The sequence below is a fragment of the Helianthus annuus genome, chromosome 7, assembly GCF_002127325.2.
Source record: "Helianthus annuus cultivar XRQ/B chromosome 7, HanXRQr2.0-SUNRISE, whole genome shotgun sequence".
Lineage (NCBI taxonomy): Eukaryota > Viridiplantae > Streptophyta > Magnoliopsida > Asterales > Asteraceae > Helianthus > Helianthus annuus.
Window position 1 is genome coordinate 87,707,824 of NC_035439.2, and position 16,427 is coordinate 87,724,250.

The 16,427-nt window shown below is 38.1% G+C and overlaps 2 protein-coding genes across 2 annotated transcripts; one reads left to right on the forward strand and one right to left on the reverse strand.

The window, feature by feature from the left end:
* Window positions 1–391: 391 nt before the first annotated feature.
* On the forward strand, window positions 392–9,437 carry LOC110883466 (AT-hook motif nuclear-localized protein 10). The gene is made up of 4 exons (XM_022131206.2): window positions 392–905; window positions 2,601–2,735; window positions 2,947–3,108; window positions 9,103–9,437. Exons 1-4 carry the CDS (start codon window positions 483–485, stop codon window positions 9,304–9,306), a joined length of 924 nt encoding a protein of 307 aa, XP_021986898.2. The 5' UTR covers window positions 392–482; the 3' UTR covers window positions 9,307–9,437.
* A 2,222-nt stretch (window positions 9,438–11,659) lies between these two features.
* LOC110886766 (mitochondrial phosphate carrier protein 1, mitochondrial) lies at window positions 11,660–15,817 on the reverse strand. Its single transcript, XM_022134606.2, has 6 exons — window positions 15,456–15,817; window positions 13,799–14,148; window positions 12,718–12,761; window positions 12,410–12,624; window positions 12,209–12,333; window positions 11,660–12,089 (listed from the first exon to the last, which is right to left on the reverse strand). The coding sequence occupies exons 1-6, from the start codon at window positions 15,585–15,587 to the stop codon at window positions 12,026–12,028; spliced, it is 930 nt and encodes a 309-aa protein (XP_021990298.1). The 5' UTR covers window positions 15,588–15,817; the 3' UTR covers window positions 11,660–12,025.
* Window positions 15,818–16,427: the final 610 nt, after the last annotated feature.

Genomic DNA, 16,427 nt, shown 5'->3' on the forward strand with positions numbered 1-16,427 from the left:
GAGTTTTCACAATAAAAGTGGTTTTCATTTGAATCATCCCCTATCTATATATTGGTTATTGTTAATATTAATAATAAAAGAAATTTATAAAATTTATGAGATTGAAGGAGAGAATGTCATGTGGCATTATTTGGAGTCTTTTATTATAAGTTAGAAGATTAGAAGATTAGATTAGATTATATTAGCATCCTTCTAGAAAAAATCAAAGAAATAAACAACATTTAATCAAGTCGACCTATAATAACTATTATTCGGTGATTTATAATTTTCGATAGAAAAAAAACAAAGAAATAAACAACATTTAATAACTATTGATTTATAATTTTCGAAAATGGAATAAACCATTTTGAATTTAATGCTGATATGATATTATGAGAGTGAGTGTAATATGTTAGATCTGCAGCGGTATAGTTATAGTAGGGTTTTGCGATCAAATCACAGGATCCATCATAGCAAGGTTGTAGCAGACAGAAAACCAAATCATGGCATTCCAACCTTCGACAATCAACAACATGCAACTAGCATATGCACCCGATGGAACAGTTGCATATACAAATCTGTTGCCACCTGCATCCTCGCGAACGACTGCTTACAACCAGCAGGATAACCTTAATGGCGGCACCCGCGGTGGAGGAGTAGATCCTGGAGACAGTAATTATGCTTTGGTGACCGCAGGGACCGATGTGGTGAAGCGGAGGAGAGGAAGGCCAAGGAAAAACCCTATTGATGGCTCTAGGCCTTTGGCTGCTGCAGCTCAATCTGGTGCCTTTTCGCCTCTAGGACCGAATTTAGTGAAGAGACCAAGGGGTAGACCACCTGGTTCTACAAAGAAAATACAGCCTGTTGCTTCAGGTTCACCAGCAGGAGGATTTATGGTACACATTCTTGATGTGAAAGCTGGAGAGGTACATTGTGATACTTCTCTATGAATTCAGGAAATTTGAATGTTGTGTATTATGTTCTTTTAGAGTGTGAAAATGTAGATACATTCGTGTTTTATTCTTGGTGGGCTCTATTTGGAAAAAAAAAATTAATCTTGTTTCATAGGTTGATCTTGATTGGATTGTTTTAATGTTTCATTATATCTAGACCATCTCCATGTTCTCGTCGGCGCCCCCTACCCCTCTCACCAGCTTGCCCGAAAGAAAATTCAATGGGCGAGCCTCCCTCGCTCTCTCTTCCCCTCCCACATTCCTGGCTCTTACCGGCCTGTTTTGATGGATTTCACTCACCCTCTCTCCTCGCCACATTAGACCCGCCCCTCTTTCCTCTTCCCTCTCTTCCATTATTAACAATGTCTTATCTTTTAGAAGAAAAGCAAGAAATTAATCATCTTTTTCGATGGGTTATACGTTTAGGCATGAATATAACATATAAGACTTTTTCTCATTGTTAACAAGTACTTAAATTAATGTGATATGTGGCACCATATACCATATAGGACTTGAATATGTATTTAATTTGTGAATATTTATAGCATTTGTGTGTTGATTTAAGTGTGCTTTACAAAGTGAAAATATTTAGGGTTAGGCGAGTAAGGTATATACGCAACTAAAGAATCGTGTATCTTATAATGTTATGGCTTTATGTGGGAAAGTGTTTGAATGTGACCATAGTGAAATCACACACTTGAAAAATGGCTACTTTCATGATTCTCCTACTCTTTTTGGTTTTTGTGAGTTTTGTTCTAAATTCTATTCATAGCTGTACAAAATGAAAAAATTTAGGGTCAGGCTGAAAAGGTATATACAAGACCAAAGATTTATTTATCTTATGCCTTAACGTGGAAAATTGTTCGAATGTGACCATAGTGGTATCACACACTTTTTGGTTTAGGCGAGTTATATCCATAGTTGTACAAAACGAAGACATTGAGGGTTAGGCGAGTTAGCTATACACACAACCAAAGGTTCATGTATTTTATGGCTTTATGTGTGAAAGCGTTCGAATATGACCATAGTGGTATCACACACTTGAAAAATGGCTACTTTTATGATTTTGTACTCTATTTGGTTTATTTGAGTTTTGTTCTTAATTCGATTTATAGTTGTACAAACTAAAAAATATTTACGGTCTGTCGAGTAAGGTATATACATGACCAAAGATTCACGTATCTTATAGCTTTATGTGGGAACTTGTTCAAATCTGATCATAGTGGTTTCACACGCTTGAAAACGGCTACTTTCTTGTTCATAGTTGTAAAAATTGAAAATATTAGGGTCAGGCTGTATACGCGATCAAAGATTCACGTATCTTATGCCTTTTAAGTGGAAATTGTTTGGATGTGACCATAGTGGTATCACATGCTTGAAAAACAGCTACTTTCATGATTCTCTACTCTTTTTGGTTTATGAGAATTTTGTTCTTAATTCTATTCATAGTTTTTTTTTATAAAATAATTTATATATTTCACCAAAAACTTGCCAAGTAAAAATAATTTATATATTTATGTGAGAAATTGTTCAACTTTGATTATAGTGGTATGACACACTTCAAAAAAGACTACTTTCATGATTCTCTACTCTTTTTGGTTTAAGTGAGTTTTATTCTTAATTCAATTCATAGATTTTTTTTAATACTCCTAGCTTTTTTATATACAGGATATATTGAAAAAACTTGTATGGGCATCATCCCAGAATAGTACAAGAGCTCTGTGCATTCTTTCGGCGACTGGTGTCATATCAAAGGTGAGACTTGAACAACGGGCAACAATTGGCGGAACTGTCACCTATGAGGTATGCGTCAACATCTATATTTCTTCTATAGAATTCATTGGAACTCATTTCGAATGCATTTATTTTTTGGAAGATCACGAAAGTAGTCATTTTTACATGTCTGATATTGCTCTATAACCATATCAAAGATTAATTACGCGTGTTATGCAAAATCAAGGTCATGCATCCACTTTGATCATCCTTATTTATTACTTGTACATTACATGTATAGGGACGATTTGAGATGCTCTCTCTTTCTGGTACATTTAGAGTGCCTGAGAACGACAATCAACGTAGTAGAATATGTGGATTAACTGTGGTACTCGCCGGCCCAGATGGTTACGCGTTAGGCGGCAACGTGGCTGGGGTTCTAACCGCTGCATCACCAGTTCAGGTTTGTCCACCCTTTTTTGTGTTCTGGACCAAGCACCACCAAACCCTGTTGAAAGAGATTGAGTAAAAATATACAATCTAATATTGGTGTTGAATGTTTTTGTGTTCAAAGTATCTCTTTATATAACAGAGATGATACAAGAAAATAAATGCTAAAAACTCTTGACCAATAAGTGTTCATAAAATAAAAAAGAGAGAATTTCTATGATAAACACAATAGTATATTATCAAATGATAACCAGAGAATATTCTTGTATATTGATTCATCTAAACAAAGGTACAAGGGAAGATTATAAATACAGACTTGCAATGAAAAATAAAAGGAAACACAATAAAGGCTATCCTTAATGTACAGTTGTGCAAATGGAGACTGATTGACTGAGGATATGATGAATATTTTTCTTTTTTTAAAGGAAAATTTCATTAAACAACTAGAAAACCTACAAAACTGCAGGCCAAGCACCACAAACCATTACAACATTTTACACAATATTGAATTTACACCAATTATCCCAAGAACAAAATAGCCGAATGTAATCAATTTTATTCAATAGTTAGAAGCTTGAAAACTAGCGAAATGATTACAGATTTCTTTTTACTAATTGAGATGCAAAATAAACAGCTACCGAAACTTTAAATAGGAATATATATTTATATTAACTAATTTCCTGTTGAGCAGGTGTTTGATATGTGCCATGTTCTAAAAACCATGCACATCACCTTCCCATTTGCCAACAGTTATTATATTTCTTTTTGTTTTTGCTTATTTCCTATTGCTTCTGTAAAGCTATATAGGAGCCATATGTATTTAGATTAAGGGAATGAAAAATATGACTTAATCTGAATTCTCTCTAAATATTCTATCAAGCTTCCCTCTATTTTCTTTGGATCATTTGATAACGATTTGGTTCGTATCAGTGTTTCACACTTTTATTGGTCAAAGGACTCCAACGTTCACTTCCATGCAACGTAATTCTCCTGCAGACTCGGTCAACACTAGGCTAACACTTTCCCCTGTGGTGTTGACATCTTTGTGTAGGCTTGTCATGCCGACAAGGCTCCTCATTTCAGCAAACTTGACACGGGGCAGTGGCTTTGTTAATATATCAGCTTTTTGCAAATTGCCACTTACATGTTCCACACAAACTTTCCCTCGTTCCACACATTCCCGAATGAAATGATGTTTAGTGTCAATATGTTTACTTCTCTCGTGGAAGACAGGGTTTTTCAACAGTGCTATGGCTGACTTGCTATCAACAAGAAGCTTTATCTTTTGTGCCTCTTCTCCCTTTAAATCACTGATCAGGTTTCTTAACCAAAGCCCTTGACAAGTGTAAGGAATTATGGTTCAACCTCACAATGAGACAATTCTTTGATTAAAAATATATAGGCAGTAACTACAACAATCACTCCCTTAATTAAGGAGATTAACAAATATAAAAGATATAAAAAATAAATACAATATATTCTTCAAGATTATCCAATATCCCCCCTCAATCGGCATGATGGAGGACTGAGACGTAGCATGGCGCGAAGATGTTCAAATTGAGCACGAGGTAGACTTTTAGTAAAGATGTCAGCCACTTCACGATTGATAGGAACAAACTTGGTATATAATTTACCCGAGGAAACTAGTTTCGCAAATAAAATATAATCCAAATCAATGTGTTTCGCGCGTTTGTGAGAGACCCGATTTTGTGTCATGAACAAAGCGCTCTTATTATCACAAAGAAGAGTTGGGCGATCTAGTGGCAGTGCATGAAGCTCACGAAGAAGATGAGTAACCCAAACTATTCCAGCCGTTGTATTTGCCATAGGCCCATAGCACGATATTCCAACTCACAACTAGACCATGAGACAGTGGGTTGTTTCTTGACACTCCATGAAATTAAATTTCCACCAAGAAAGATGAATAACCATAGGTGGAGCATCTAGTCTCAAGACAACAAGCCCAATCAACATCCGAATATCCAAGGATTGAGTTTTGATGTGGTCGAGTGAAATGCAGTTCAAAGGATATAGTTGTGCTTTAACATAACGGAGAACGCGCTTGACTGACTGATAATGCATAACGGTGGGAGCATGAAGAAATTGACTCACTTGATTCACAGCATAGGACAAGTTAGGGCGTGTGATGGTCAAATACTGAAGAGCAACCACCTTAGATCGATAGAGAGTAACATCTACAAATAAGGGTCCATCTGAAGTAAATGATTCATGCGGGGCAAGAGGAGTGCTTACCGGTTTAGATTCAAGCAAATCGGCTCAGGCAAGGATATCAATGGCATGCATATCTAGACTGAGACAAAAACAACCCGTTGCCCGTGTAGGCAACTTTAAGACCCAAAAAATAACTAAGATTTCCAAGATCTTTAATGCCAAACTCTCGATTAAGATGAGAAATAAAAGCAATAGTAGTATCTTCATGATGTCGGTAAGAATAAGATCATCAACATACACATGAAGATACATAAGATGGGAGCCATGCCGGTAGACAAACAGAGAAGTGTCTGCACGATTGCATTAAAACCCAAAGGCAAGAAGAAAGGAACTAAGGCGTTGGAACCAAGCACGAGGAGCCTTTTTAATCCATAGAGAGCCTTAGATAACTTGCAGACATGACTGGGAAAAGTTGAATCAACATAAGCATAACCTGGAAGTTAGGAAAAGCTGAATCAGCAAAACTGTTTCAGTTAAATTCCCATTGAGAAAAACACTTTTTACATCCAATTGATGTAAGAACCATTTATTTAGGACCGCAAGAGAGAGCACAATTCGAACTGTGAAGGCTTTAACAACCGGACTTAAAGTATATGAATAATCAAGCCCCGATACCTAAGTATAGCTCTGCGCAACTAAGCAAGCCTTATACCGTTCAATAGAACCATCAGAACGATATTTGAGACGATAGATCCACTTGGAACCTACAACATTTGCATTGGATGGGCCAGGAACTATACACTATGTATGGTTGTGCCGTAATGCTTCAATTTCATCATGCATGGCCACCATCCAATTTGGACTTTTAGTGGTTGTTTTAAACCCTGTGGTAGCGTTTCAGCATAAAGATCCCTATGAAGCGTATGCGTAGTTAAGGTGGCAAAATTAGCTTTGTGTTTGGGTTTAAAGATGTCAGCCTTATGTCACGGAGTTATTCTTGGACTCTCGTGCGGCACTTAGAATACTTCTAAGTTCAGCCTTTTGGATGGGTTTGGTTATGTATAGCAGCAGAAGTCTTTGTTTGTGAGGATCACAAGTATGATTTTGTAGTGCAATACTACAACAAAGATGGTTATGTATTACTTGAACAAAGTTACAAGTACAAAGTGTTTACAAGAAGTTGGGTTATGAATGAGTTATGAGGGGTCATGTGGGGTGATCTCAAAAAGAGACCTTCATCACCTATTTATACTAGTTGATACTAGTTCTAGAGAATTCTTAACTAGAGAATTCCGTACAAATATCTAGGATATTTATGAGCTGAATTCTAGAGGGTTCCTTCAAAATATCCATGACTTCTAAGTGTTTTCATGGTCATTCAAGAGTATTCTTGGCTGATCTAGAGTCTTCCGATGGTGCCAAGATGTTCCAGCAACTTGTAGGCTGTTCCGAAAACTTCCGGGCAGCCCTAGACGCATCTTTAGTGTTTCGGAACCTTCCAGAACTCACGAAGAAAGTTGTGTATTTAGGCGGATCGTGACACTTAGCTCTCGTAACCATAGGGTGTTGATTATTGGGTGGCGGGTGAGGGCTGAACGGGTGGGCCAGAGGATTGGTTTATTGGGCTTGAAGAAGCGGCATGGGCTGGTGTAGTATGTGAGCTGATTGGCGGGTGGCGGGTGGGCTGTTAGGCGGTGTGGGAGGTGGGCTGGTATGTAGGGTAGTAGGCGGTGTGGTTGGCGGGCTGGTCAGTGGGCTAGTAAGCAGCGTTGGAGGTGTGTGAGGTGGATTCTGGTCAGACCCATTTGTGGCCTGAAAGTCCACATGAGTGGGCTTGCAAAGAGTACATGGGGCACCAGGAGGGTAAGGAGTTGGAACTGAATTTGTTTTAGCAGTAGATAAGCTAGGCCCAGGAAATTCCTCATGAAAGCTTGACAATTCTAAGGTGGAAGTGTCTATAGAAGCCAAGTGTCTTGAGAAAGGAAAAACAGTTTCATTGAAACGAGCATGTCTCGTAATGTAAACACGAGAGGTTGTTGGATCAAGGCACCTATAGGCTATAACCCTTGTATTGTGAACTGTAGCCGATAAAAACACATGGGATGTTTCTAGGTGCAAGTTTATGTGGAGAGTAATCCCTTAAATAGGGAAAAACTTGACAACCAAATGCTCGAAAATCCCCATAGTATGGAGCCTGACCATAATAAAAGTTGCTGAAGAAAAAGGCAACAAACCAATAAGAGGCCGGTACATGGGCGTTAAATAACATAGCAAGGCCTGTTTCAACAACATGGTGATGCTTTCTTTTTGCCCGACCATTTTGCTGCGGTGTATACGGACAAGAAAGTCGATGAAACATACCATTTTCTTCCAAAATCTTACGAACACTATGGTTAACAAATTCAGAACCACCATCTGATTGAAAGACCTTAATTTTCCGTGAGCATTGTGTTTCAGCAAGCTTAATGAAGACACTGAGAACAAAATAAAAACCTGTTTTTGATTTCAAAGGATATAGCCATGAAAAACGAGAATAGTCATCCACAAACACAGCATAATACCGATAACCATCCACAGAACCAACAGGCGTGGGTCCCCATAGATCACAGTGAATTAAATCTAACGGATTTAATGGATTTGGTTCAAAGGGTAGCCTGTGACATTTAGCGAGTTGACATGATTTGCAAATAATAGGTTTTGGCAATAAAGAAGCAACATGCAAAGCACCAAGTTTTTGCAAATAACCATCCAAGGCGATTATGCCATAATTCAAAAGAAGCTTTATTTAAAATACTATGCTTTGCAACTAGAGCCTTCGGTCCATGTTAAACAAACAACTAGAGCCTTCGGGCTGCTACCCCGTCTTCATTGCCAAGCTTCGCCACTGGGCATAAGTGTGTAGAGATGGGCAAGCCAAAGCATAATGGCTATTGGTGCGACAGAGCTGACACTGAGGAGGTCAACGACCTGCCCCAGAGCCACCACTGCCATGCGAATTCCGATAGGCACCTCCACGAGCAGAGGGCTGACCACGACCGCGCTGCTGAGAGGAACGATGATGCTGTGCATTAAACGCAACAGCAGAAGAAGTAGTTCCATGTAAGGATTTGAGAAACATCTCATGGCTTTTGGCTTTGGAAAGGAGATCCTTGAATGCTAGAGCTGGAGTAGCAGCCCGAATAGCCGTATAAAATGTTTCAAACGATGCACCAAGACCACAAAGAAACCAATGAAGTTTCTCTATCGTCGACGAGTTGTCCGATAGCAGCCAACTAAAATCTGCTTAACTGCTGCATAATGACTATGTTTTGGGGACTGCATAAATCTGCTCACAGCTCCTACAGCATAACTCAAGTCTGGCCGAGTGTGGATTAAATAGCGAAGGCTGTCTAATGCCTATAATTTTTTGATACACAATTGGGTCAATATCTTTCCCATCTTCATCCTTTGTTAACTGTAGACATGTAGACATTCCTGCCATGGCAGGTTCAATATTCTTTAACAAGCCACGAAAACACGATAAGGTCATCTTGTTCCCACAGTTGGTTTCAGTGGATCTTTGGTCTTCAGAATCGTTAAATGCGTTTGAAATTACATAAACAAACAAAAAAAAATAGAATACGATATTGGTGTTGAATCATGAAAGTTTTTGTGTTCATTATAGTTCAGTAGTTTTTTTTTTTTTTTTATAATAACGATAATACAAGAAAATAAATGTTAACAAATAGGTGTTCATAAAACAAGTCAGAGATGTGATAAAATATGTATGATAAACTCAAATATAGATAAAGATACATCGCTAATACCTGCAATGGTTGTTTCACGGTTTAAACAGGTGTTTTTTGGTAGTTTTGATCCATCAAGCAGAAAACGGTCAAAAGAAAGAGGTAGCAGTGAAGCAGAAGTTGTGAACGCTCCAGCAAACCCGGTGTCTGGAAGCATGAGTGAGTCTTCGAGCCGGGTCCCCTGGAGCCCTGTTGGCCAGAGCAGTAACAGTTACCCACAGGACATTGTTGATATGCTTTGGAGACAGGTTTGAAGACATGCATGTTTATTAGGAAATGTGGCTGTGTGTTGTCAGAATGTTTCTCAGTATGTTATGTTACCTTAGGATGGCTGATAACTGTTGTTTTTATTTTACATTTGTACTCCTGGTTTGCTTCATTTTCTCTAAGATAGTTTGGTACTATGGTTAATTACAAAATTTTCTTCTGTTTGTTTAAGGTTTTTTACTTGGTGTGGAAATTCTAGGGGAAATGTTTTTAGGGATTATATATGATGGGTTAGGATTGTGACCAGTCGAGAATGCAGCAAGTAGACGATCTTATTTGGATTTCAATTGGCTTATGGTCGTTCGGTTATGTAAAAGTTATCGACCAAAGGGCCTGTGTCGTAGTGGTACCAAGGTGTGTAAATATAGCATCCCTCCTCATGAACTCGAGCTCCCACAGTGGACAATGGTTGAAATTAAGAGTATGATTAGATTGCTAATGATAATGTAATAAGTTATCGAGGGGGCGATATTACAAAACCACGCCGTTGGTACACGAGGACTATATTACATGCTATTTTAAAGAAGAAACCACGAGTCACATATAGGTGAACCTTGTTCGATAGTGGTATACGAGGACTATATTACAAGCAACGCGTTCATGGATTGTTGCTACCAAAAACTGCACCGTTGGTGACAAGGACTCAGATAGCAACGCTAGGAGAAACCGGCGAATCAGTGTTGGTGTGTATGTCGTGTCATTTTCCTTTTCTCATGTCTCAATACAAACAGTAACAAGAAACCCTTTATAGGGTCCATGGGCTTAAAGGCTCGTAGACACTCCCACCCAACTCTCAAGTCAGTCGATGCCACATTGAAGATAATATGCATGTGTATAATAGCATAGAGAAATTTAGAGAAAGAGGGAACCACCTCTTGGTTGTTGACTTGTGGGTAGAGATGCACAAAAAAACCCGCTTCCGAACCCAACCGGTTCCTACCCTACCCGACCCGCGGGTACACACCAGGTCCAAACCCAGGCTTAGAAAAAGGAACCGAACCAGAACCACCGGACCCGGTTCCACCTCTACCCAGTCAAGACCCGGAAAAAAAAAACAGGCCAAACCGGTCAAAAACCCGAACATACGTGGAACCGGTTCCTACCCCACCCGGTTCTTGACTTTGTTGACCAAACCCAGACCCGGTTTAAAATAAAAAATAAAAAAAAAAACACCCCGGTTTGTGCATCTCTACTTGTGGGTGAGCCTTCTATTAACCGGAGGTTCTTATGCTTCAACCCAAATGGACCAGCTTTGATTTAGATTTTACTATGGACATAAACATAGATGTAACAGATCATGTTCCAGCCCTAAATAACAGGCTAGTTAAATTGTGTATATCTATGATTGTTGGCCATTTATGCATGTGTTTTCTCGTCCGTAACAACAATGATCAAGTAATTCATGGCTCACGCGTGTGGCTTTTGAGCGTGTTTTTAACTCGGTTGCTAGTTGCCACAATACCACTCCTGGTGTGAGCATGCAAGCATACACAACCCAAATCTTTAGTGTGATGGATTCATCTTAAGGTTCGTTGTGTCTTACAAGTTCAAACTTTAGTGTCGTCTATATTGTTTTGGGTAGCAAACAGGACATATATTAATCATGACATTATAGCAAAACTAGATAATCATCATAATAGCAAGGCAACATTAACCCAATAGCATGGTTGTAAAAATCCTGATTAATCACTATCGGAGGTTCACCGATTAATGGCCGATTAATTGCTAGGCGGTCAATGACGGTCCTATTCTGGCCAAATTTTGGCGAGACGCCGGCCACATTTCGACTAAACCTTATAAATTCCTTCTAGTTACTTAAAAGAATGGGTTATGAGGAATTTAAAACATGTCTACTTTAGAAAACTACATATAAAAATGTGTGTGTGTATATATAACTAAAAACTAAATATAACAATCTCGATCCGATTAATCCCTATTAATCCTGATTAATCGCTAGACAGTACCCCACCGCCCGACTAGCGTCTAGCGATTCATACAACACTGCCCAAGGTGTTTAATGAATCGAATAACCAACTTTTGAATATTTATTTATTTTTTACTTGAATTCAAATTCGATTTAGATTTGACTCATTCGATTTGAACTCGTATTCAAATTTTATGCCCAATTCGAAATTTGATTTTATTCGTATTTAAAACTCGAGTTTACATATGAACGCTGAACCAAATAATAACCAATTGTATACCTTCATATGTGAGACAACACTAATTACATTACAATGATAAACAAATAGTAATTCACATTCCATTCAAACCATATGTAGACATGAATAAACTTAGTTAAGAGTACATAATTATGCATCTAAAATGTTCTATATTCGTAAGTTGAAATCTGTATTAAACTTCCAATTAGACCAAACACAAAAATAAGACCTAGTGGTCTGTTAACTGAACTATTTTATACAATTAACCAAAAACCAACAATAACCGTCGGTCATTTTAGATTTCCAATACCCGAAACCTACTGCTATGGTTCGGCTTATAGGGTAAAAACAAACCAAACCGTACAAAACCGTAGGTAAAAGCTATAGACACGAAAAGGGAAAGAAGACGATGAACATACCATGATCATACTCGAAAGCCGAGACATCCTAACGAAATGAAACATTTCAGATTTGTACGAGAAACCAAACCGAGCAAAACACATGGTTAACTTGTTGCAAGCATGAACCGCTAACAAGAGTTTGGTTAAGCGGGTTGTATCTTGGCGCGGGTAACTTCTACTTCGGTTGTAATGTGACCACTTGTTGGTCTGCAAGAATTTACATTAAATATCTAGTTGGATCAGATAGTTTGATAATTTAATCAATAATCATACACATATTCATCTTGAATATGAATGATGTTATTATATCCAATAACTTTACTTACAAGCCACTTAACACCTTAATGGTGTCAAAGAGCAACCACTGTAAAGTCACAACCGGCCCGACAAGCATGATCCTGATCGGAAGACTTCGAGTAAATAAATTCCGCAACCCGATTTTCTTCACGGCCTGCTTACATTTCAAGAAACAACCAATCGAATGAAAATAAGAAAATAAAAATAAACAAGTAAAAAAATTAAAGTACCATCTTCAGACTGTTAGTTTTATTGTTATTAAGAGATGCGACAATATTGTCTGCAGGGTTTGAAATAATGCTCCCGGTAGATCCAGCTGCGTATCCAGCTAAACATGTAACCCCGAGTTGTTGTGTGATCGAACAATCTTCCTTTTTTCTTTGAATTGCGTTACGGTAAAGAAAATCGACAGAGTGCTCGAAAGTAGAAAACATGATCATGGAAACTGCACAAAAGAATCAAAAACATCAAGAGGAATTAGGCACAAACGATACTATTTTAGTCGGTTTGACTTGACCGTATGATAGTGGCAGATTACATGGCAAGTTACGACCCCAGAGTGGAACGAGCCCTTTGTAAAAGCTGCAAAAAATTGGTATGGTTAGCTTACTGATAGTTTAAAGGTAAATAAGTGTTTAGATGTGTGTTCCGAACGTGATTATGTTAAACTGGATGGTGAAAATGAGATAATCTACTTAATAAAACTAGGGTGGCAATTCTTGACATGACCCGAAACAAGACTTGAAAAAAAAAATTAGTTTTGGATTGTCATATCTACCCATCCAATCTATTCAGTTAATGCGGTAAAATATCAACCAATGGGGTGGTGGTCCATTGGCAAAGGCAAAGCCTTTAAACACCTTGGGAGGGGGGAGGTCTTGGGTTCAAGTCCCACAGACGACATGAATAAAAAGAAATTTGTCATTCAAAAAAAGATGCGGTAAATATCGGATATTGGTAAGGACCAATGTTTGATATTTAGGTTATCTCGATGAGATATCGGTGGGACATCGGTAATTTTAATATCATGCAGAATTTATTTAGATATAGCAAATTAACACTAACAATTCAGTGATATATTGGTCAAATATCGGTCAATATCGCCGATGATATCGTTACCAATATTTTACATGGGGACCGATAGCCGATATATCACCAACATTAACTGCATAGCATCTAATTAACGGGTTGTGTTTTGGTTGACATGTTTAATTTAAAAAGGGTTGTGTTTGGCTTCACCTATTTAACCCGCTTAATTAATCAGGTCGACCTGTCAACCGTTTAATTAACAAGTTGATCCGTTAACCTGTTTACGACCCGTTTAGCCAATTTATTTTAACACGCCAACCCATTTAACATGTTAACAACTTGATTACAACCCGTTTGACTCGTTAGATAAATGGGTTAAACGCGTTTTATCCGGGTTACACGATTTTATGTGTCCAGATTAGGGTTGATATCTTTGACCCACGAATAAATATATGGGTCGTGTTCGTTTTCAACAATTCAACCCGACAACCCAACATAATTGCCACCCATAAATATTACCAATGTTTCGGATGTCTAAAAGGTGAATCCAAACAGCCCTCTAGGAACATGAAAGTTAAAAAAATTCGTACCCGCGAAGACCTTCTGATGCATATAACTTTGGGAACCCGTCTCCTAGACCCTTTGCAAAACGGGGTTGAGCTTGAACACGAACTTTGATGGCCTCAAAAGGACAAAGAGCCACATTAGCAATCACTTCAGCAGTTGCACTGCTGAGGAAAAAGATTAGGCTCTTGTTTCGTTCTTTTAAACTGTTGGAGTAAATCTTATTCATGTACTCATAAAGACCGAATCTGCAAGCTCCTTGAACACCGTATCCAAAGAATTTCCCCGTCCACCCTCTCCTGAAAGCTGAAACCCCGCCCTCTCTCAGTAGAGTCGTAAAGCTTGTGCAAATGCTACTATACTTAACCGGATTCACCTAAAGTCCGAAACATTACAATCAAAGATTCAATACAACATTGTGACGGAAGTTGAATAAGTGTTTTCAATACAGAGTGTCGTTCGATACATAACCAGGTTAAATAGAAATTTGTGAGAACCACACACACACACACATATATAGCATTGGCTATGATACATAAGGTGGTGTGGTGTTTATGTAACCACATAACTGCCTCCTTATATCTTTCTCCCACTATATGTAACAAGCACAAAGTACAACCGCTTATGTGGTTCTCGGGGTTCTCTATTTTAAACTAGGGATGAGCATGGTACCCATTCGGTACCGAACTAGTACCGGTACCGAAAAACGGGGAAAAGTAGTACCGGTACCGAATACACCGGTTCAGTACCGGTACCGGTACTTACCGGTGTTTTACCCGTAAATACCGGTACCTGACCGGTACCGAAAAACGAAGAAAATGGGAACCGGTACCAGTACCGAATATACCTGGTACAGTTCGGTACCGGTACCCGGTACCAAATGCGCATCCCTCTTTTAACCCAGTTATTTTGTTGAGCGCACATGTGCATTATGCACATAGAGATAGTTAGATACACAGGGACACATTCGTTTCAGAACCAATATTATGTTGAGATCCAATATTGTGTTGAGACCAGCATAATTCACTTGTACGTATTACTTTAAATGTGATACACGAGACGTTTATGTACTCACTTCTACAACTTCCAATAATAGGTACAAATGCATTTTACTCCGTAGCAACATATAATTGGTTCTGAAATGAACACTCCTCTATATACACATAGATAGCGTACAATAAGACACACGGCAAACGATTCCCATCAAAATTAAATTCGAGGATTAGCTAATGACATCAAAACTAGGGATGAGCAATCAGCACTGGGTAACGAAAAATATTCGTCCCAAACCGTACCGTACCAATCGAATTCCGGTATCAATTCGGTACCATTTTTGACGTTTTTTGAGATCGATACTTTCGGTTCGGTACCGATTCGATATGGTACCGTATTTTGCCCACCTTTTACCTTCAAATACCGTGACTAACGTACCGAGCACTTTCGGTACGGTTCTCATTTTTGGTATCCCCCCAAAGTCAAAGCTATTTATGCCCAAACATTTTAGGAACATGAACAGTGACTTAAAATTTAAAGAATAATAACAAAATCATCATGACATGCGAAAGTTCACAAATTAACCAAGCTCAAACGTATATAAAATTCACAAACTACTAAACTGAAATTCAAAGAAGAAAAAAAAATCCCACATAAACAAAATGCATAAATTTATCATGAAGCAGAAACCTGCATGTTAACTTTAAGAACATCAAGTGGTGTAATTGCAACATGTGTTGCTCCAGCACTAAGCATTCCTCCAATGGCGCAAATCCCATAATATTTGGGCGAAAATTCTTCACAGAATTTGGTTTCTTTCATTCTGTAATTGGTGTTAAGTGATTTGGGTCTTCAACCCATTTCACAAAACAAGCATTTGTGCGGCAACAACGCTTTATTCGTTTTTTGTTAATGATTGAAAGTGAAAATGACGGAAGAATTTGGGTTGTGCGTTACAGTTTAAAGTTTAAACCCCAGGAATATTGGGTTTTGGGGTTTATGCGATTGCGACCGATCACCGTTGTTTACGAGAAAGAAAACTAGGTTAAATTAAGCGTACGCTAATCACAAACGGACAAGAATATGCGTCCGTTTGGTAAGACAGCCGAAATTTTATCCCTTATTAAAAATAAAAATATAGAGTAAATTACTTTTTAATTCTTATCTTTTAATCGTTTTAATCATTTGAGTACAAAATCAAAATGTTTAACACCTGAGTCGCTAGACGCTTTTTTTATAACTTTTTGGGTGATTTTGAGTCCAACTTTTAACCTTTTGAATCCAATTTTTTTTAACTGGACTCAAAACACTATAAAATGAACGATTAGGACTCAGGGCGTTAAACTTTTTTATTTTGAACTCAGGTGGTTAAAACCACTAAAACACAGGTACTCAAAAAATAATTTACTCATAAATATATATTCATTGGCTGAAAAAGGGAAAATTATAAAATTTACCAATAAACTATGGCACAACATGTGTCATTTGGCGATAGATTTTAATCTGGCACATGATAATGTAACAACACCTGCAAGAGATTCAAAATGGAGTAGTGAATTGGATCCCATTGGCGGAACAAACTCTTTGGCGTAGGAGATTTTAGTCCATAGATTCGCGGTAGCCGAGAAAATTCGGCATCGTAGATTTTGCCTAATGTCGCGC